This window comes from Aquarana catesbeiana, linkage group LG09 (assembly GCF_042186555.1).
Source record: "Aquarana catesbeiana isolate 2022-GZ linkage group LG09, ASM4218655v1, whole genome shotgun sequence".
Classification (NCBI taxonomy): Eukaryota; Metazoa; Chordata; class Amphibia; order Anura; family Ranidae; genus Aquarana; species Aquarana catesbeiana.
The window spans coordinates 235,646,974-235,669,551 of record NC_133332.1 but is presented as its reverse complement, the minus strand read 5'-3'; the positions used below and the strand labels follow the sequence as shown (position 1 = coordinate 235,669,551).

The 22,578-nt window shown below is 41.6% G+C and overlaps 1 protein-coding gene across 2 annotated transcripts in view; it reads left to right on the top strand.

Annotated features, from left to right (window-relative positions):
- NSMF (NMDA receptor synaptonuclear signaling and neuronal migration factor) overlaps positions 1–22,578 on the top strand; it is an 86,808-nt gene that overhangs the window by 42,754 nt on the left and 21,476 nt on the right. Inside the window, exons 5-13 of one of the 2 annotated variants that reach the window (XM_073599985.1) lie at positions 120–125; positions 2,524–2,592; positions 8,970–9,022; positions 11,637–11,726; positions 13,014–13,138; positions 14,273–14,356; positions 16,333–16,366; positions 18,685–18,755; positions 20,300–20,379. In XM_073599985.1, coding sequence (XP_073456086.1) covers positions 120–125; positions 2,524–2,592; positions 8,970–9,022; positions 11,637–11,726; positions 13,014–13,138; positions 14,273–14,356; positions 16,333–16,366; positions 18,685–18,755; positions 20,300–20,379 — 612 coding nt within the window. The remainder of the gene's footprint in view (positions 1–119; positions 126–2,523; positions 2,593–8,969; positions 9,023–11,636; positions 11,727–13,013; positions 13,139–14,272; positions 14,357–16,332; positions 16,367–18,684; positions 18,756–20,299; positions 20,380–22,578) is intronic. The other variant, XM_073599984.1, reaches the window with a different exon arrangement.

Genomic DNA, 22,578 nt, shown 5'->3' with positions numbered 1-22,578 from the left:
GCATGTTGTTCTCCTTCGATACTGACTATACAAAGATACATTTCACAGTCTGTCAAACATGACATTTGGGTAACTAAATGTCACCTTTTCTCTCCTCCTCTTCCTCTCAATGTGAACAGTATTTCGTAAGTATTTGCTTGAATAAAAGTGCATGGTAGACTACATTGTGAAACCTATTGTTTGCCTCCATCCCCACAGCCCCCTATGCATGCACATTTGGTTTATCACAGAACTGCACGCTATGTTTATGTTGATCTGTCACCCGTGTTGATGTATACAGCTGTCATACCTTATGAAACGATGGAAATGTTTAAAAGAATGAGAGGGGAGGGTGGGGAAGCAGTGTTCTCTAGGACGGACTTGTTTAATACAAGTAAGGTTACCATCTTCAAATAAGCAATAATAAGCATTAATGAACACTTATTCCGCTCTATGTATCTTTTGGCTTGGAAAGACATAACTTGGGAATATATGGTAATATAACTGGTTGCTTTAGGCTGTCAGTACAGCCATTCTACCATACCAACTTTGCAGCCTCCTATATAAATAATTCTGCTTGTAATATAAAGAAAATAAATAATGTAGAACAGTAAGCAAGTTTTTTCTACTTGTCAATTATTAGCTCCCCCCTGGCTACCTATCAGTCTGTATGCTACCTGTCCCACCATAACAACCCTAATTAGTAAGAATATAGTTACATACTGCCTCCAGAATAGTGAAAAGTGACCTTGCATGGTGATATTCTAACATGATAACTTGTATCTCCCGCTAAGCTTTATAAATGAATTGACGTTACAATATTGCCTCTATTTTTAGATTTGGTGTAAAGAGCTTGGCTTCTCCCACTCCATGGGATGGCTTCATTTTGGTGTTCAGAGAATGCCAAACTGTCATGACAAGCTAGAACCTGTGGACATCCTTGTCTGCTGGTTAGATGATGCTGGCCAAAGACATCAGAGAATGCTTATAAATGTAAGCAAGATCCAACCATTTGACAATCTTACCAGCAGAAGTTTTCTGTATGTATTAGGTGTTCTGTTATGGTTATTAGGATGTGGGATCATATGAAGGGTCTCAGCTCCTTCTTATTTTGGAAATAACGGAGATCGAGCATTTCAACCTGTCCAAACCCTTTATTCCCAGAGAACACTGATTTGGACCTGAGAAGAGGGGCTGTAAAATGTGAATTATGGAGCGGCCAGGGTATTATCCAATATGTATGGACACCCCTAGTAAACTCTCTTCGGTTTAGGGAAGATGCCGCAATACTGATTTCAGTCTAAAGTCTGCTGGAACTATAGGGTTGGGAAAAGCAAGTGTCAACTGGCTTTGATGGACAAATGCAGCATATTTTGACATCAGTTTTGAGATGCTTTTAAGATCATTCAGAATTCATTGCAGATGAAGTTGAACTGAATTGGATCTGCTTTTGTATTCCCATAGACATGAATGGTGTTAGAAGTGAACAAAAGTCTGTCCACGCTGGCCCTAATACAGTTTACACATTAGAGTAAGGGAAGATTAGAACCTCCATCTGCTTACCTATTGGAGATCTGGAGCAAGTATGCAGGTCAATAGTTTTCTTTTGGCTTCACTAGCTGCATGCTTGTCCTGGGTCACTGACTCAGAGTAATTAGATGATAAACACATAGATAACTGGGCAACTAGAATTTTCACAAGGAGGTCACCAATACCATGTTTTCTTTTCAATTGAGATAGAGATTATGGCCTCTGCAGTTACAAGTTACACAGGACTGTTCCTGCTTACTGCCTTGTTAAGGCATCACTGCAAGCACCTCCTCCGTCATGCCTAGCTCCACGTTCTAAAGCTAGGCCCTACCCATCTGTGATCCCAGGGGTTTCTGCAGGTCCACATTACATACAAAGTAAACAATGCATGTAATCTGCAACCTGGGTATAGTAGCAGAAAGAAAGGATAACAGGCCATTAGAGAAAGTCCATTACTACCACAAAACCAAATAGTCATCTCCTAGCCCTGGAGTTATCTGATTTTACGTAGACCACCTTGTCTGCTCTGTTTTTTGGTATTCATAGCTCCTTGCTCCTTATATTTTGGTCTGGCTGTGCCTCAAAACAACAGAAATGTGGCTGATGGGCAGAAAGATATCTGTCTAGTCACAAAAGATTCACAGGTCTTCCTCTACTTTGGCTGATGGATTGAAGAGGTTCATTTCTTGAAATCTCCTTTCCTTCTGCTTCATAGCAAAGGGAACTATTACCTGTTGGTCACCAGAGACTGACCAGATACTCTTTTTTTTTTTATTCTACATGGCCCAATTGTTGCCAAGTGACTCTTGAATAAATCGCAGCACCTGCTTAGTTGGGTGGTGTGTGACCAGTGTTAGTCTGTGTTGTGTTCATTTCTCTGCCTGTGTGTGTTCAAAAGCTTTGGTTTGCCTCAGTGTTGTCTCCTTTCACGGTGCGTCCACTCACCCAGTGTACTACTGTTTTGGCTTGTATCCTATTTACTGGGCTAGTTAATGACACAAACCGGTTTCTCAGGGCCTTCCGAGGCTATGCCGAGAGGAAGAGACGGAAGCGAGAGAATGACTCGGCAGCTGTTATTCAGAGGTAGGGTGATCACAGAGTTTGCATGTATATTGATGGAGGGCTGTGCAGACAGGACCTTCCATTTTATGTGCCTTGACAATGCAAGAGGTGGAATTTCTAACATAGCACAAGAACTATTTAATGAAAAATGTAATTGGGTAAAGAATAGAAGGCCAGGTAACACTTTATTTTCTTTTATATAGGGTTTGAGAAGGGTTTAAACCCCATTTTTTTTTGCTGGTTTCCCCACTAGGTAAACCGATTAAAGATGAAGTGAAAAAAAAAATATCCCCAGGTGATGGGAAATGTCAGCTTTTCCAGTTGTCACCAGTACAGGCCTCACCTCATGTATCAGTGACAACTAAACATTTAAGACCATGCAACAGAGGCGCTGGATTCGATGCTAAGCTTTCTTCAAATACAAATCATAGTGGTCTTTGTCAGGTGAATCTAGGCTGCCCAAAAAACATAAAGAGGGGTATGGTCCCACATAAATGTGTCAATTATGCAAACAGGAGAAACGGTGTGCCAAATGATCGGTTCATCTGTGGTGGTGGTCTAACAACCAGTAGAAATATAGTATCCAACACTTTTGGGGGCCAGAAAAATCTTCCTTCATAGGTGCTAAAATTTGAATGCTGGAGTTCCTGATGAGGACTGTATTAAAAACTCCCTAAATGAATACTTTGAACATGCATGCAGAGCACAACGGCTCTATGAAGGCATCGTCAACATCCTATTTTGGGAATTTTTGACCCCAGCAATTAAATTTCAGCCCTGATGAAGGGGGGTTTTCTGGCCCTCATAATGCATTGGCTAACGTATTTCTACTGCTTGTTACATGATTGTCAATAATAAAAGGTTTTATGGACTTATGAACTGATCATTTGGTGCGCCGTTTCTTCTGTTTGAATAACTAAAATTTAAATCTTATAGAAATGCTATGGGAGCAAAAAAGGCAGGGAGTGATGGAAACCGCCTAATATGGGTCACAGAGAGCAATATTAACCTGACAGGGATATAACCTTTCCAGAAACGGTAAAAAATATTTTAAATGTTTACTTTTTTTTACAAAAAATGAGGATCAGGCATCTTCTAGTGGCTGCTACTAGACAGGACTTAACATTATAACTGGTATACAGGTTGACTTGACTTTTGCTGTCTGCAATGGGGACATTTCCCTGTTTTTCTATTGCCTCAGGGATGCAGCAGAAAGCTTTTCCCTTAAATCTTGTTCTGGGACAAATCAAAAATTTTGGATTCTCCCCTATTTCTTTCTCGGGGACAATAGTCACCAGTACAAATAATGGGTGAATCTTCTTGAGGGGGAAGCAATAAAAACTTGACTGAGAGTTTAACCCTTAGCCATTTTATCCAAAACTGAAAGCACAGGTTTTGCTTAGGGATACACTAACTTCTTGTCACCCATCTAATGCATATATGTGGTGGCAAAGAGGGTGGGCACTAACACGTGTGATGGATGGCCAAGGTTTCTGTGCTAAGAGCTTGATCCTTGTGAGTTCACAGTGACCAAGCTGTCAGACAACTCTCGGTGTCTAGTCATAATCGTGGGCTGACAGGACAGGCTCCCGATCATATGGCCACTGCGACAGCCCTTGATGGTGGACACATCATCCAGAAATTTGTGCTTGAAGGCATCGGGGATGGGCGGGATTGGGTTAAGCAGACTTTGTGATATAAACATTTTTTTAAAACCTATATTTCTGCCAGGTTTTTATTTTTGTTTGTGACCCCACTGGGGGAATTTCCCCTCATTTCTTTCCTGGAAGGCTTGTACAAGAAGCAGGAGGATTAAGTGTTATCAGGACAGTAGGGCACAAACATTTATAAAAACTCAAAAGTTCCAATCCTAACACACTGACCATTCTATACTCCATCCAAAACTAAGAAAAAGATGACAGGAAGCACCTGCTTGGTTGATAAAGGCAACACCCCTACCTCTCTGCTGCTATTAATAAAAGGTCTTATGCATCTTGCCGATAGTCCCCTTTTAATTTCCGTCACCGGCTGTGGAACATTATTTCTGTATCAAAGGAAAATTTGACATACCGTCTCACACCGCACAACAAGATCATCGTCTTGTCATTCCTCTCACCACTTTCAAAAGGATGTGTTCAAGTGGAAAATCTTCCCGCTGTTTTCTTGAGTATAATCAAATCTGCATGTAACTATTTCTGACACCCACAGCACAGGCCCCTAATCACAGAGCTGCTGGGAGCTAATGTACGGCAGCCCTCACAATGGCAGCTGCTTAATGCCATATTTTGACGAAGGGGACCTGTCAGTCCATTTTTATGTATCATTTGTTCTGGAATGTTAAGACTTCAAGTGCTGTATTAACCCATGTTAGGCTGTCAGGAAGAAAATACTGAGCTCTCTGGACCACCAATGATGTTAGCTCAGAGTTACAATTCTGTAATTTATTATTAACTATCTTCTACACTATATATAGTATATACTTATACTATATATAAGTTGCAACTGGGTGAATTCACAATTTTAGCTCAAGATTTTATCTGATGAAGCAGGTCAGCATCATTCATTCATTCACTAAATCTTCTAAGCAACGTAGTGCATTTTCTAAAGTGAACTCAGAATGAACGGCCTTTATGTAATCGTCTGATTTTATGCCCGCATGATGCTGCTCTCTGTATGACTCCCTTCTCTCCACAGACTGCAAAGTCTCCCAGCAGCCTTCCCTTTCCCTCTGATAAATCAGAAAATGATCTGCCACTTTTTCCAGGCACCACCAGACCAAAATGTAACCAACAAGAAGCTAATGATTATCTTCTGCATCTGCACATAACAGGGTTGTTCTAAGTGCTTTTAAAATGACCAGCATATCCTGCCTTTCTTTAAAGCTGAATTCCAGGTATGGCAATTTTTACATAATTACATTGGTCTGACTATGTGCCATACCTGGGGGATCCCTCTAGAAGCTGGAAATCACTGTAGTAGGCACCACTGGTCCAGTGAACTCCACTAGCTTCTGGTTTCTGTGCCAAGCGGCTGACCTGCTGCATTGTGAACACAAGAGGTTGCTTGCTTGGTACGAGTGCCATTGAGGGAACACTTTGCATTTTCTCAGTGAATGCAAGGTGTTCTCTGATACATTGACATGATGGAGAGGCGGAGAGGTTACCTCCACAATCTCCACCTTGTCTAGACAACACTTTGTAAAAATGCAACATCTTCTCTGAACAGCTCTTGAGTTCACAAAACAGCAGGTGAGCTGCTCGGCTTGGGACCCAGAAGCTTGAGGAGATCACTGTAGTAGCAGTGCCTCCATGGGGATCCCACAGGTATGGTACATGCACAGTTACATCGGTCAAGCTTGACCAATGTAACTGTAAAAATTTCTATACATGGAATTAAGTTTACATGAGTCCTAGAAAGGAGGTGTTTACTAGTGCCATATATCAAAAACTGTAATCATGTCATATGTGGTATTTTGCAAGTAGCAAGAGAATGCATTTGTGACACAACAGTGGGAATGACAGCTTTGCATGGAGTCAGGCTTAAAGGCCAACTCTACTTAAAACTGATATGTAGGTTTTCCTGGTTGCTGACAATAGAATAATGTGAGGTCTTCTAATGTTTATTCCAACTGCTGCAGCCAGATGCAAAGGCAAATGATGGCGCCACATTTCAATCTTTGATTGCAGATGAGTTGGCATAAAATAATTGAAAATCCAGTTGCAGGGGAGTCAGCCTACTATCAGTTGGCTGTGAAATGTATTACCCACTGTTACTTCTGTTATGTTGATCAGTGGTAAGAAGATTAGTCGGGTTGACTTTTAGGCCTCATTCACACCTGAGCGTTTTGTAGCTTGAAACCTGAAGCTACAAAACGCTGGAGGGGAAAAAAAATCAATTATTCTCTATGGAGATGCTTCACATCTCCACTCCAAAATGCCTGAAGCCCCAAAACACCTGACGCTCAAACAAGTTCTGGAACTTTTTTTTAGGCAGATTTGCGCGTTTTTCTGTGTTTTTTTTTCTTTTTTCTGCATTGGTGACCTTTTGACCTGTACAAAATCGCGTCAAAATTGCTGTAAAAATTGCACGACTTTCTGCCTGAAAACGCTACGCCCAGGTGTGAATGGGGCCTTAGGAGATTGTGATTGCTGGAGGAAACACAAACCTGTGCTGGAAAATTTTGGTTGTGTGGTCTCCGACACACAAAGTGACAGTTATCCCAACCCAATCATGGTGACCAGGACTGCAATATCAGTTTTTAGTGGACTTGGCCTTTAATTCCATTCAAAATGAAAAGCAGCAACTCAGTAAGCATTTTCTTTATGTCTGTAATATCTGTATCGGCACAAGCCTTTCCTGAAATTGTCCATGTCTGCAGCTTTCACAGCATGAAACTATAGTACATTTTCAGTGAGCACATATTTTTAGTTTCTGCTTGACGTGGAATTTTAGTGATGACTTCAGCCAGAATCCAGCAGATTCCGGTGCCTAGATGTACAGGTGGATGCACAGAATTGCGTCCTCTCTGCCTTCACAAAGCAATGACAGGCTGGCAGCAGCCCCAGGTTTCTGCCTGTGTTCAGTTGTAATCACACATTGATCGATCACCTGCAGTTAGGGACAGATGATCGCCCCTGGATGCAGACAGCTTGGATCCATGTGCATTCATTTAAAAGCAAACATTGATGAAGAGCTGTGGTTGCTTTCAGCCTATCATCTCTCACTTTTTACAGGCTGGATGGCTACAACTATCCACACCCTCCTGTGAATACAGCCACAGACATCCCCTGATTACTTGCCAGGCTGTATTACTGTATTAATTAAATATAGGGATTTTTAGTCAAATACATGTTATCCCAGCAATCTCTGCTCAGTATGTAATGGGACTTTGTTTTTTGTTTTTTTGAAACCCATTGTTAGATTGAATAAATCTGTACACCTGTTACTATGTTCAGTAATCAAACTAACAGTGGAACTGTATAGCATGGACCTGGAAGTTTTTTTAGATGCTGGTCCAGCTCCCCCAGGAAGCCAGAAACCTAAGTTACTCTAGTATGCAAATGTTGACTTCTGCAGACAAGGTCTAGCTAAGACATGCCCCCTCCAACGCCTCTCAGTTTGTCCTTTATGATGGGCAGCCCCATTAAAGTGAAGTGCAAGGGGGGAATGGGAGATGGACTATCTCTGCAGAGGTTTGCATATGAGTTCACCCTTGAGTTTTTAGGTTTCTGAGGTCCTCACACACACCACAATGGTCAGTCCAAAATCTGTACTTTAAGAAGAATCAGGACACCTATTTTTTTCTATGGCAGTCAATAGGTCTCTGTCATTAATTCATAATGGATAGCTCTGCATGAGCATCACCTATGGCAGGGACCAAGTGACCCATATTTTGGGCATGTGACCCACTTATTGGGGAAAAACATACATACCTCCATAAAATGTACTCACTTGACTTTTCCCTTTTCTTGTAGGGTTGAACATCTAAATTAAGTTCAAGAAGGCTAAGGCCCCTTTCACACAGACTGTCCGATCAGGGCCGCCTGTCAGTTCTTCAGGCGGACCTGGTTGGACCCTCCAGTCTCTTCTATGAAGCGGCAGAAGTCAGCGACCACATGTCTGCTGACATGCGCCGCCATCCGATCTGGTTCGCCAAAAACAGATGGATGGTTTTCCTGTTCCCCATCTGTCCAGCGGATCGAATGGCATGGGATGGAAATGGACAGGCGGTTTATTTCCATCTGATTGCCCCATAGAGGAGAACGGGACTATGTCAGTGTCTGCTCTGCATAGAAGAGCATACCATATCCACCTGCTCAGTGGGGATCAGCGGAGAGATCCCTGGCTGAGCAAGCAGATTCCACTTAGCAAAGGCGCCCATGAGAAAGGGGCCTAAGCGCTCCCATGTACTGTACAGTCCTAATGGAAGACAAACCAGATTGCAGGGCAAAGCAATTGGTTCTCATAACTGTCACCCTCTCCAGCTGCACATATAAATACTGGTACATCTGGGAATGGAGAAGCATGTGACCCATCCCCTTTCCTCCCATGTTGCAGCACTGATTACTCAGCACTGGGGAAAGAGTTGTTAGCTCAAGTTGTAAATTGAAGCTGGCGCAGAGCTTTCTCACATTGCTCCTACTGATGAATGCAGGGAAAGGAATTTGCAAGGTATTAGCAAGGAAGGTGGAAGTAAGGCGAACGTATTACTTTCCCAGTAGGGACAAATCACAGGTTCCCTTTATTGTGAAACAAATCGCATTGTGACCAGAGCAGGTGCTTACCAAGCTGCCCAGTTTAATTTGAGATTTTAATCACATCTCGAAGGCATAATATAATGGTTCATACATAACGCCATTCTTTTCCTATTTTAAATGTTCTCTTCTTCTCTCCCACAGGAATTTCCGAAAGCATTTACGGATGGTCGGAAGCCGCAGAATGAAAGCTCAGTGTAAGTAGAAAGGGAGAATGTTGAAAAGGATTGCTCTCTGATGGGCCCTTTGTCTGTTTTTATGGTATTTCATATAGGAATTCCCTTGTGTGCTGGTATACAATGGCTCAGTTTATCATTATGTGTTCACACATAAGGCTGAGCACAGGCTATGGTGATGTAATATTCACACCGTCTAAGAAACAATTTGCTGCCTACACACACAATACAAAGTCCATGAAAGTCCTTTTTTGCAGAGAGAGAAAAAAAAAATTCACTTGTGCTAGCTATGCACAATGCTAGCAAATTTTCTCTGTAGGTAACAAGGTAGGCGATAACAGCGCTCTTGCCAAAAAGCTTCAATAGTCCTGAGTGGGAGGTCCTGACTTTTGTATTACCACATAACCAGCCTAAGTATTATAAGACTGCACTTCTGGCATCCTACACACACACACACACACACACACACACACACACACACACACACACACACATAAACAGCACTCTTTGGGCATATTTATAAAGCAGAGAAATTGATGTTCAACAAATATTCAATGCAGATGCATCTTCCAGGTGCATGTGTTTTTAAATGCCAGTGATTGATTCACCACCAGTGAATGTTTGGTGGAAGTCACATTCCCTGCTTCATAAATATGCCCCTTGGCATTTGCCTCATTAATGATTAATCTGCCAGTGCATTGTTTCAGGGATGCATATCCAATGACGTTGACTGCCAGTAGGTTAACCCCTGGCTCTGTGCAGGCTTTTGGCAAATAATGAGGCAATGGATGGGGGTGGGGACGGGACATGGGAAATTATGACTGATAACTTGGCACAAGAAAGAAAAATATAAACTTTTTAATTATTTTTTTTCAGGGGTTGGGCTTGGCCCCTTAGTTCTAGCGAAGGGAACTCTTAAGGCGTTCAGCATACCAAGACATTTTGGACAATTTCATGTTCCCAACTTTGTATGAACAGTTTGGGGATGGCCCCTTCCTGTTCCAACATGACTGCGCACCAGTGCACAAAGCAAAGTTCATAAAAACATTGATGAACAAGTTTGGGGTGGAGGATCTTGACTGGCCTGCACAGAGTCCTGACCTCAACCTGATAAAACACCTTTGGGATGAAGTAGAGTGGAGACTGCGAGCCAGGCCTTCTCGTCCAACATCAGTGCCTGACCTCGCAAATGCGCTTTTGGAAGAATGGTCAAACATTCCCATAGACACACTCCTAAACCTTGTGAACAGCCTCTCCAGTAAAGTTGAAGCTATTATAGCTGTAAAGGGTGGGCCAACTCAGTGTTGAACCCTACGGACTAATACGCCGTTAAAGTTCATGTGCGTGTAAAGGCAGGTGTCCCAATACTTTTGGTAATATAGTGTATATACATTAGGACTGGTCTACACTTAATAACTCTGCAGAGCATTTCTCCCTGCATTGGCCAAGGTTTGAACGTGGCTATTATACATGCTGTTATAGGCAGTTTTGTGGAACCATTGCCGATTTGGTCACAGGAAATTTTTTGAATATACTGGAAAATCTTTGTGCGCAGTAAAGAGGACTCTTCCTGATTAGAAGTGCTTATTATCCCTCTGTGATACTCTATTATTTCAAATGCTTGAGTTCTTAGTAGTGTTTTTTCAATTTGAGGTATACATGATATACAGCCTGAGTCTTAGGCCTCATGCACACGGACGTTTTTACAGCTGCTTTTTTGAGCGTTTTTTGCAGCTTAAAAAGGCCTGTCTATGTTAGTCTATGGCTTCATGCCCACCTAGGCGTTTTTGAGCTGCAAATGGCATAGGCGTTTTTAAGCTGTAAAAAAAACCCAGGACCAGTGGGTTCTGAGAGACGTTTTCAGCTGTAAAAATGCTCCAACGCTGATAAACGCTCAAAAACGTCATTCACCAACGTTTTTTAACGTTTTTGATCCATTGAAAAAAAATAAAAATTTTTTTTTTTTTTTTTTTTAAACGCTAAAAACGCTAACACGGAAAACCGCTAATAAACGCTAAAAAAAATGCTATTGCAAAAACGTTGAAAAAAGCTGAAAAAAGTTTTAAAAAAATCACTGCAAAGATACTGGCGTTTTCATAACGTTATTTTTACATCCTGTGTGCATGAGGCCTTATTAGTACAAATAGTTTTACTGTTAATTAAATATTTTATGACTATATATTTAACACTATTTAATTTGATTAAGACTTTAATAGTTTGAGTTATTACTGGTATAATCATGTGTACATGTCTTTATATTAGATTCTTGTATTTACCTACACAGCAGCACTGGGAATTATAAAGGAGATCTAGCATGATTAGCCAGTAGTGTCTTTGTTCCCTGCACAATGCTGTCAGTCTAACATGGGGAATGCAAGCAAAAAACTTCAGGAAAAGTGTCTGTGGCTCCTCAGGGGTTGAGCTCATTAGTTGTCAAAACAAGCAATCATTGAAGCAGAAATACCAGTTTGTCATGAAGTATGTGCTTGTTCTTGGTTTGAACCACAAGCCAGAGAACAAATAATTCTGATAAAGTCACAGTAAATATACAATGTACCTGTATGACTTATGAAATAAGCATCTATATGTTCTGCAAAGCAGATTGTTACACGAATTCTCTCTTTTCCATATACAGCTTTTGCTGACCGCCGAGAAAGGAGCTTCAGCCGGTCCTGGAGCGACCCTACCCCAGTCAAAGCAGACTCCATCCATGATTCCAAAGAAAGTAAGCATTGGAGTATTTTTAAGTCAACTGCATAGCTTAAACACCCTCAGCTTAAGTCTTGAACTAGTTGTTTCATACTTAATACTCCAACCCCTATAATTTTACATGCCCATCCTATTCCCTTCTGTACCTAAAACCCCCAACACTTATGCCCCGTACACACGGTCGGACATTGATCGGACATTCCGACAACAAAATCCTAGGATTTTTTCCGACGGATGTTGGCTCAAACTTGTCTTGCATACACACGGTCACACAAAGTTGTCGGAAAATCCGATCGTTCTAAACGCGGTGACTTAAAACACGTACGTCGGGACTATAAACGGGGCAGTGGCCAATAGCTTTCATTTCTTAATTTATTCTGAGCATGCGTGGCACTTTGTCCGTCGGATTTGTGTACACACGATCGGAATTTCCGACAACGGATTTTGTTGTTGGAAAATTTTATAGCCTGCTCTCAAACTTTGTGTGTCGGAAAATCTGATGGAAAATGTGTGATGGAGCCTACACACGGTCGGAATTTCCGACAACAAGGTCCTATCCCACATTTTCCGTCGGAAAATCCGACTGTGTGTACTGTACGGGGCATTACAACCTCCTCTTCTCACAACATCCTACCAACATCTGTAATGCCTTAACTGTAGGCCATTCTCCTCTGAAGTAAGCAATTTAGACATGCCTTGCACATGGTGATCAAAAAGGATAGGAAGACTGGATATTATTATACAGGATTTACATTATAAAGAGGCAATACAGTTACAATACAATTCAAGAAGGTTAGGAGGGCCCTCTTTGTAAGAGCTTACAAAGGTAATCGCTGTGTGGGAATGAGTTGTTCAAGAAAGGACAGATCTTATAGGCTTCAGAAGTATTTCATCCCGCTTCCAGTTTTGTCTCCAGGACAGGAAATAAAGGGAAATCTCCCTAGTATGGCACAGACAGCAAAACAAAAAAAGAAAAACAAACCCTGAAGTGACAGCCTTTCCCTGTCCTATCAGAAACGTTAAGGTTTTGGCCGTGGACATAAAACATAATTACATTATTATTAGTAGTATTATATGGGATTTAGATTGAATCACTGTTCATATCTTGCTGCTTTGGACAATAAACAACTTTATAAAAAAAAAAAAAAAGAAGCTTTGGCTGATACCTGACTTTCATTTTAAGTTTTAAAACTGTTTTGGTGACATCATTTTATATACAGATACAACTTGCAGGTCACACGCTCAGCTTGGCCATAAAAACATGCATTTCTCACTATCTTATATGTGCGCTCTTGTTCATCAGGCCATGACCTGCAAAATTCCTGCACAGCTCTGAACGAGGAGTCTGAGGATTTGAACTGGGAGGCCGAGAGAGAAATGGAAATTATGTCTTGTGAAGGAGAAGATTTTATTCCACCCAAAATCATGGCAAGTACAATTTTAGCCCCTTAATTGGTCCTTCTTACCATTAAAATTACACCCGTTGCCAACACACAGACATAAAAACGTTTGTGCTACTAGTGGGAATTAAACTGGAAAAACATTTGTGACTATAGTTACAAAGGTTGAAAAAAAGACACAAGTCCATCTAGTTCAACCAAAAATAAATAAATACAATCCCATATACACAATCCTTCACCCACAGTTGATCCAGAGGAAGGCGATAAATAGTGTAGCTCAGTCCATAGTGAATTTTTCCAAGGAATATTTGGAGAAGGCTTTTGGGAAGAGAGAAATGGGCCATAAAGTGAGGAGAAATCTCCCCATTGGGGACACCTACAGCAACAAAAAGTTCTAGCTCTTCCATACGCTAACCAAAACTAAAAAATAGGTTGTGGTGGGGTGTAATTTTAATGAGTTATAGCCCTTCATGGGGTTCCTTCTCAAACTGCTGAGAAGTTCAATAAGGAGAACATTATGAAGCTATATCAAAGGCACACTTAATTTTTTATGTATTTCTAATGTGTTGGCACTTGTATGCTAAATGGATACACACTATACAATTTTTTTAGATGTCTTTCCTTTAGGTTCACCAAAACCATATAATATGAGGTCAAACCTTAACAGTTTCAATTTGTATGCAGTTAGGCAGACCCTTGCACTACATGGTTTTGGTAAATATAAAGGAAATCAAACAACAAAAGTTGTATAGTGTGTATCCAGCTTAAGGGTTGAAATCAGGCTTGCTGTGGGAGTGCCTACATTGGCAATTAATGGGCAACAGGAGGAGGTCCTTATAGAGGAAGAGAAGTGGGTATCACCAGTGATGTTTAGTGATGGTGTGGAGAGCAGGCAGGAGGTGGGGCAGTGGCACAAAGTATTCTGAATAAAATGCTGCAGTGTTGCTATCTATTGGCGGCCATAATGCTTAAAAGGTAATCAATTCTAATTCCAGGCACATATATACATACATATTCAGGTATATCACTCACCTAAAGTAACTGAAAGTGCTGTAGCATAGTATGTATCACCTTTGTTTTCTGACCGTATTTCTACAAAATGCATTTCATGTTTGGAGACTTGGAAGTACAAAAAATAATCAATCATGTATTCTCCCCGCAGCTTATATCATCCAAAGTTCCCAAAGCAGAATATATTCCCACTATAATACGAAGAGATGACACTTCCATCATCCCCATTCTCTATGTAAGAATTCTTTACTTCGTATTGATATTTGCATAGAGCCCCATTTATGTGTACTGTATATATTTTTGTGTTTTTATTGGATCGCTGTTGTAGTATATGGGCTATTTGCACAACACACCACTTGTTTTATAATACATATTTGCCTGAGAGTTAAGCATTACCCAAAGCAAGTCTAGTCACCAATACTTCTACTGCTGGCTAGATAATGGAAAGGGATTCAATGCCATGGGCAGCAGGTGATTGGGTGGTTAATTCTTGTCAACAAATTTTTTAAATGTGCCCTTGACCAGTCCTTTGAATTAACTGCAGATTGAGCAACAGCATTGACCATTCACATCAATTTTACAAAGATTCTTTTAAAGACTATCTGAATATTCGACTGTATATAGCTTATATATTTTTTCTGGCTGGTGTATGGTTTCTGTGTCGTTTAATAATTATTATTATACAGGATTTATATTGGGCCAACAGTTTGCATAGCGCTTTACAATATAAAGGCAGAGCATACAATTACAATACAGAAGTAATAGGAGGGACCTGCTCATGGAGCTTACAATTTAAAAGGGGGGGGGGGGGGGTGGAGGTGCTACAAAAGACAATAGCTGCAGGGAATGGTCTGATGGAGGTGGCTGAAGTACAGTTTTTAGGTGGAGGTGATGTAGGCTTGCGTGAATAAATTAGTTTTCAATGATGGCCTAAACACAAACAGGGCAAGAGCTAACAGGACATACTGGGGTAGATTTCCAGAGGATGGGAGAGGTTCTGGAGAAGTCATGAAGGCAAGCATGGGAGGAGGTAATAAGGTAACTAGAGAACAAGATGTCTTGGGAGATGCAGAGTGGACAATTTGGTCAGAAAAGTTTCGGTCAGAAAGTTTTCAGCCCGTCTGGTTGTTCCCTCTTCAATTTAATCTTTAAAAATGACCACTGAATCCCTGCTAAGCTAAGCAGAGCAGGCAGATGATATGTCCCTAGCCACTCAGTTTATGCAGAGTGGACACAAGACACAGCCCTCTCTGCACTATAGACAATTAGGTGTAAATGGACCCGCCGCTTTACTGTTTACACCTGACTGCTCTTTGATCTGCCTAGATGGAGGGGACAAGATCCCCTTCCTTTTTTTTTTTTTTTTTTAACGGATCAAATTGGAGATAGGCAGTTGTAAAACAGACAAGTACATATACACTCGCCGGTTCATAGGGTACATGGACCATCCAATCAGGTCCCCCTAAAAACTGACATGCGGACCTGATCAGATCACCCTGTGAAAGAAGCCTAAGATGGTCAGATTGAAAAGTGTAGGCACCATTATGTTGTACTTAAATAGGCAGAAAACAGACATTTATTCAACAACTGGGTTTTATGATTTGAGATCACTTTCCATAAAGGGAATCTGTCATGGGCGAAATATACTGCACCATTTCTGAACAAGCAAATTGTTAAATCAGAGGAAATGAAGCACTCCTGATACCTGCTTCAGGTCAGTGACTCAGAAATTACTGAAGCTTGTGAATCAACATAACAGTCAGGTATTTGGCATTTTTAAAAGAAGATTACAACAATGGCAGCCTCCATGTTTCTCAGATTTTCTCTGTCATAAGAATTATCAATAATGTCAATAATCTGCCTCTGAAGTTGATATTTGCTTGGCTTTAGAGCCAATCTGACAGCTTCAGTACTTTGTGAATGACAGATTCGGTGTAAGTATGTGGATCAGGAGCCCTGGCTGATTTGCAGTGGAAGTATTGAAGCCAAAAGCTGCCCGATTGGTGACACTTTTAGGTGGACTTTAGTCATTGTACATGTCTCAGGACACGTTTGCTTGAAAACAGTTGTACTGCTAGTAGACACTTTTTTATGGCATTCTAGTGGCTATTTCTGTACACCTCAAACTGCACTCTCTTCCTTGTACAAAGTTTGCTTTAGCGTTTGTGTTCTGATCATTATTCACCCTTATTATTGTCTTTTGCGGTTTAGGACCATGAGCATGCAACATTTGATGACATCTTGGGTAAGTGGCTTCAGCCTCCTTGCATCTGGTTTATTTTCTGTTTTTGCATTGGGTATTCTCGGGTGCCTTTTTTTTTGCTTTGTTCTGATTATTAACTCTATTAGTCATCAGTAGAGTTTTTGTATTTCAATATTCTGATATAACAACACGTATTTGTCTCCTAGGGAAATGTTGTCAGAATTAAAGCATAAGTTCCCCTTTAAAAAAATTTAAACATAAATGCACATGTTTTTGCAGGTAGTAAAAATGTGCATTTATTATTTTTTTACTTGGAGCCAAGAAAGCATTGCACCCGTGATCAGATCGCGGGTGCCATGCAGGACTTCTTATGCCGTGTACACACGAGCGGAATGTCCGACAGAAAAAGTCTGACAGGAGCATTTCATCGTATATTTCGATCGTGTGTGAGCCCCATTGGACTTTGTACGTCGAAAATTCTGACGGACCTAGAAAGAGAACATGTTCTAAATTTTTCCGAAGGAACCAATTCCTATCGGGAAAACCGCTCATCTGTATGCTGTTCCGACGGACCAAAAACGACGCATGCTCTGAAGCAAGTACGAGACGGAAGCTATTGGCTACTGCCTATTAAACTTCCATTTTCTAGTCCCGTCCTAGGTGTTGTACGTCACCGCGTTCTGGGCTGTCAGAATTTCGTGTGACCGTGTGTATGCAAGACAGCTTGAGCGGAATTCCGTCGGAACTTCGACGGAAAAACCTCCAGAGTTTATTCCGACGGGAAAACCGGTCGTGTGTACAGGGCATTAGTGTATCAGTCTGCTCATATCTCATATGGGCAGGCAGATACACACTGACAGAAAAACACGATGAACTACGAGAGTGCTGAATAGCGTCATGGTAGTTCATTGAAACGACAAGCTGACAGCTGCAACAGCCACGTTATTGTCAGTGACAGCGGGCGCCCAGAGAAGATGCCTCCCTGCTGTCACTAGGAAGGAGGGGAGAGAGGGAGAGGCTGTTGGAACATGTTACATGTTCCACCCTAAATATAGGTGGAACATATAACATGTTCCAAAAGGTGAACTTATCCTTTAAGCCAAATATATAATAAGCGAGTGAGGCTGGGTTCACACTATTGCGAATTGGATGCGGCTTTCTCTGCTTCCAATTTGCATAGCAGGAGATTGTGCCCCGCTCTCTATGGAGCCAGTTCACACATTTCCAGAGACCGGCTCTGGTGCTAATTGCACGGGGATCCTGTGCATCTTTTGGTCCGCTTCAGGTCCGAATTCAGTAAAAAATATGAGCTGAAATCAGACCTTAAGTGGTGAATGGAGACAAACCAGACCCCTACAGTGAGCCGCTCTGTACTCTAGTGTGAACAAAGCCTGAGAAGGACTCTTGACTTTGAAGATGATTCTGACGTTTATTGGAATCTATTTGTTACATATCTGAATTGATATTTGCCATTTTTACATAGGTATGCCTAAATCTAATATATCTCAAATGTGTTCTGATAAACTGTAGAATCCTCTTAGTTTTGTTCTCAACACACTTTTCTAACATTTCTACAGTTATTGGGAGACAGTCAAATGTTTAGAACCGTTCTATATACTTGAGTGGTGGCTGGTCTAGTGAGCTCAACCTGCTGGATAGTTAATTTCTTCAGCATTGGCTACCCCTATTCACTGGATATTACCTAAAGTGTATGGCCTACCATTAACATAAAGTGTTGGTTTTAGCGGATCTTCAATTCTGTTTGAAAAAAAAAAAAAATAATTAGCAGCTTCAAATACTGTAGCTGCTGACTAATAATAAAAAGGACACTTACTTGTCAAAGGATCCAGTGCGGTCCATACCCGGGCCAGTCCTTCGCTCGTCTTAGGTCCCCGGCGCGTTAACTGTGGGAAGGCGGCTGTTACTGCTTGCAGCTTCACAGCCGGCTTCCCACTGCGCATGTCGAACGGTCCCACAGCCTCCTGGTTCCTGTGAGGGTGTTGTTGGGGAGAACTTGCGGTGGAATCACCTAGGCCAGTGATGGTGAACCTTGGCGTCCCAGATGTTTTGGAACTACATTTCCCATGATGCTCATGCACTCTGCAGTGTAGTTGACCATCATGGGAAATGTAGTTCCAAAACATCTGGGGTGCCAAGGATCGCCATCACTGGTCTAGGTGCTTCCGGCGGAAGTGGGTACCTGAAAAAAAAAATAAGTATCCACTTCCAAGAAGAAAAAAAGATAAATGTGCCAAACGTGGTAGAGGAGGGTGAAGTTCCACTTTAAGCAGAAGTGTCACACCATTTATCTTCCTGTGACCACAAAACAGGCTCACAGTTTTAATTTTTTTCCCCCACAGAGGAGATTGAGAAGAAGCTGAATGTATACAGAAAAGGGTGCAAAATCCGAGAGATGCTCATTTTCTGCCAGGTATCTGATCAAGTTATGTATTACACAGAAATCTGTAAAAACCTATTATTGTGAATTATACTTGTACGCATAGATATTATTCTTCTCATAGTGTTCATTAGACTGCAGCAAGTCAGATAGAGCCCAGATCATTTTCAGGCTGGAAGATGTCCAGCATTATCTAGCTCTTTCCTCCCCAGCCTTACTGTATTTTTCATTCTTAGGAAGTAAAAAAAAAAAAAAAAAAAAGTATCCAAGTTTCAGTTCTTTCAGTCATAGAGTCTCAGCATGTGGGTGTTACCTGGGGTGCTCTACATGCAAATACAGCCTGCCCAGAGAACAGCCACTCCTCCCGACTGACACTTACCCATCAAGGCTGAGGGTTTATGAGAGGAGTAGTGAGGTGGATGCTGTGATGTTTTCAGGAAGCTATGTGCAACACCCTGCCAGCCCCTCCCATCTGCCATGATCTGCCTGCATTGCATAGAAAAGCACAGAAATCTAGTAATGATATCACTGGGTCTAAAATAAGGTATTCAAAAGATTCGATGACAGGGAAAGGGGGGACCAGGGAAAGGCAAAATATAATCAGATTAAACGTCAGCTTTAAACTGTATATTGTCTGATGGAGTTGTGCATCTCTTCCATTTACTATTTTCTGCTTAGAGATGTTCCTCCAGTAATCTCCTCTCTGCCCTCATCCAATTTCCTAGGATTTAAAGTGGATGTAAACCCGAAATTTAAAAAAAAAATTTTTTCTTTTTTGTCATAATGTAGAGTATACGATTTCCTATCATTTGAGCCCAGTCTTGCCACAAAGAGGTAATCCAGCTCTGAGCAATCCTCTTTTATTGTTCAGTGAGATAAAACTTGACAAACAGAGAAAAACTATGTCAAATCCTCCCCCTTGCTGTGAGTGACAGGTGATTTACATCTCGTGCACTAGCCTAAGACATGCATTATTTTTTAATTCCCTCCCCCACTCCTTTCTTCAGCAGCTCTGCAAGGATTGGATGTTCCACACCTCAGCATGATTTGGCATGCTGAAGTCATGTGGTTATTTTCCTGTCTTTTCACTGGATGTTAGAGATCATAGCAGAAGTTCAGTGTAAGAAATACACAGGAGAAAATGCATATTGACAAGGGGAGTGTAGAGGTGGGCGGGGAGTCTACTGACATCACGACTCCACCCACTGAGCTCCAGACAACAGACCCACCCACAGAATATGCAGTTTTTCCGGTCTAATAACAGACAGAGGGGAGACATTTGACAGGTAAAGATACATGCAGGAGGCATATATATCCTTATAGATAACCACTATGGCAGTAGTTTAGAAAGGATGACATTGGGTTTACATCCACTTTAAAGGATTTCTCAGTATAGAGGCACAGATGATAATAAATTCTACTGCTGCAGTATGCAATACATCAGCAACAAAGGTCACAGTGTAAAAGAAATATACATTAATTTAGTTAAATCTGTGGGAGAGTTGTGTAAGCCAATTTAAAAAAAAGTATACCCCTTTTATATGTTTCTTTCCTCACCCCCTCTGCTCTTCTTCCAGGGGGGACCTGGCTACCTCTACCTGTTAAAAAATAAAGTCGCTACTTTTGCCAAAGTGGAGAAGGAGGAGGATCTTATTCAGTAAGTTGAATATTCCTACCCCCATTACACTGCCTGCTATCCCTATGGAAATACCCTTTCTTATGTATTCCAATGACTTCAGAATGCCACAAAAGCCCAATTAAGTTTCCCTGTACAACGTTCCATTATATGCCAATATTGTCTGTCTGTATACAGACGGGTTTATTACAGCACGGGCGCAGCCAAGTGTTTGCACATGAAATAGGACCGTGGATAATTAGTTCTTTCCGCATTCTCACTTCTCATTAATTTTCTCCTTGCTGTGGTCTCAGCCAGGAGTAAATGTTTGCAGGTTAATGACGTAGGGAACGGAAGGGTTTGTGCTCACCCTGACCCTTTGATGTATGAAGAGCAGACTGTGAAATCTGTCTGACGATTTAAATGTTACTCAGCGGGTGGGGGGGGGGGTTTAAATGCAGAGGAATTTTATTTTCATTATTACAAAGGCTTGTCGGCTACCAGTGGCGGCTGGTGCTCAAATTTTTTTGGGGGGGCGCAAAAAAAATGAAAAATACTGAACCCCCCCATCAATTGCATCCTCATTGTGCTCGTCAAATGCAGCCACTTGTGCCCATAAAATGCAGCCACTTGTGCCCATAAAATGCAGCCACTTGTGCCCATAAAATAGAGCCACTTGTTATTGCTCCAATGATAAGCAGGTGTTGGGAGCTTTCTGCTTGTTCCTGTATTTACTAAATAAATATGCTCAGGAAAACAAAGCATACAGTGGGGTCCACCTTTAGGCATGACGCCCTGCATCTATAGCTGCCATTAAAAAATACAGTGGGGACAGAAAGTATTCAGACCCCCTTAAATGTTTCACTCTTTGTTATATTGCAGCCATTTGCTAAAATCATTTAAGTTCATTTTTTTTCCTCATTAATGTACACACAGCACCCCATATTGACAGAAAAACACAGAATTGTTGACATTTTTGCAGATTTATTAAAAAAGAAAAACTGAAATATCACATGGTCCTAAGTATTCAGACCCTTTGCTCAGTATTTAGTAGAAGCACCCTTTTGATCTAATACAGCCATGAGTCTTTTTGGGAAAGATGCAACAAGTTTTTCACACCTGGATTTGGGGATCCTCTGCCATTCCTCCTTGCAGATCCTCTCCAGTTCTGTCAGGTTGGATGGTAAACGTTGGTGGACAGCCATTTTTAGGTCTTTCCAGAGATGCTCAATTGGGTTTAAGTCAGGGCTCTGGCTGGGCCATTCAAGAACAGTCACGGAGTTGTTGTGAAGCTACTCCTTCGTTATTTTAGCTGTGTGCTTAGGGTCGTTGTCTTGTTGGAAGGTAAACCTTTGGCCCAGTCTGAGGTCCTGAGCACTCTGGAGAAGGTTTTCGTGCAGGATATCCCTGCACTTGGCCGCATTCATCTTCCCTCGATTGCAACCAGTCGTCCTGTCCCTGCAGCTGAAAAACACCCCCACAGCATGATGCTGCCACCACCATGCTTCACTGTTGGGACTTTATTGGATAGGTGATGACCAGTGCCTAGTTTTCTCCACACATACCGCTTAGAATTAAGGCCAAAAAGTTCTATCTTGGTCTCATCAGACCAAAGAATCTTATTTCTCACCATCTTGGAGTCCTTCGGGTGTTTTTTTTTTAGCAAACTCCATGCAGGCTTTCATGTGTCTTGCACTAAGGAGAGGCTTCTGTCAGGCCACTCTGCCATAAAGCCCCGACTGGTGGAGGGCTGCAGTGATGGTTGACTTTCTACAACTTTCTCCCATCTCCCGACTGCATCTCTGGAGCTCAGCCACAGTGATCTTTGGGTTCTTCTTTACCTCTCTCACCAAGGCTCTTCTCCCCCGATAGCTCAGTTTGGACGGCCAGCTCTAGGAAGGGTTCTGGTCGTCCCAAACGTCTTCCATTTAAGGATTATGGAGGCCACTGTGCTCTTAGGAACCCTAAGTGCAGCAGAATTTTTTTGTAATCTTGGCCAGATCTGTGCCTTGCCACAATTCTGTCTCTGAGCTCTTCAGTTCCTTTGACCTCATGATTCTCATTTGCTCTGACATGCACTGTGAGCTGTAAGGTCTTATATAGACAGGTGTGTGACTTTCCTAATCAAGTCCAATCAGTATAATCAAACACAGCTGGACTCAAATGAAGGTGTAGAACCATCTCAAGGTTGATCAGAAGAAATGGACAGCACCTGAGTTAAATATATGAGTGTCACAGCAA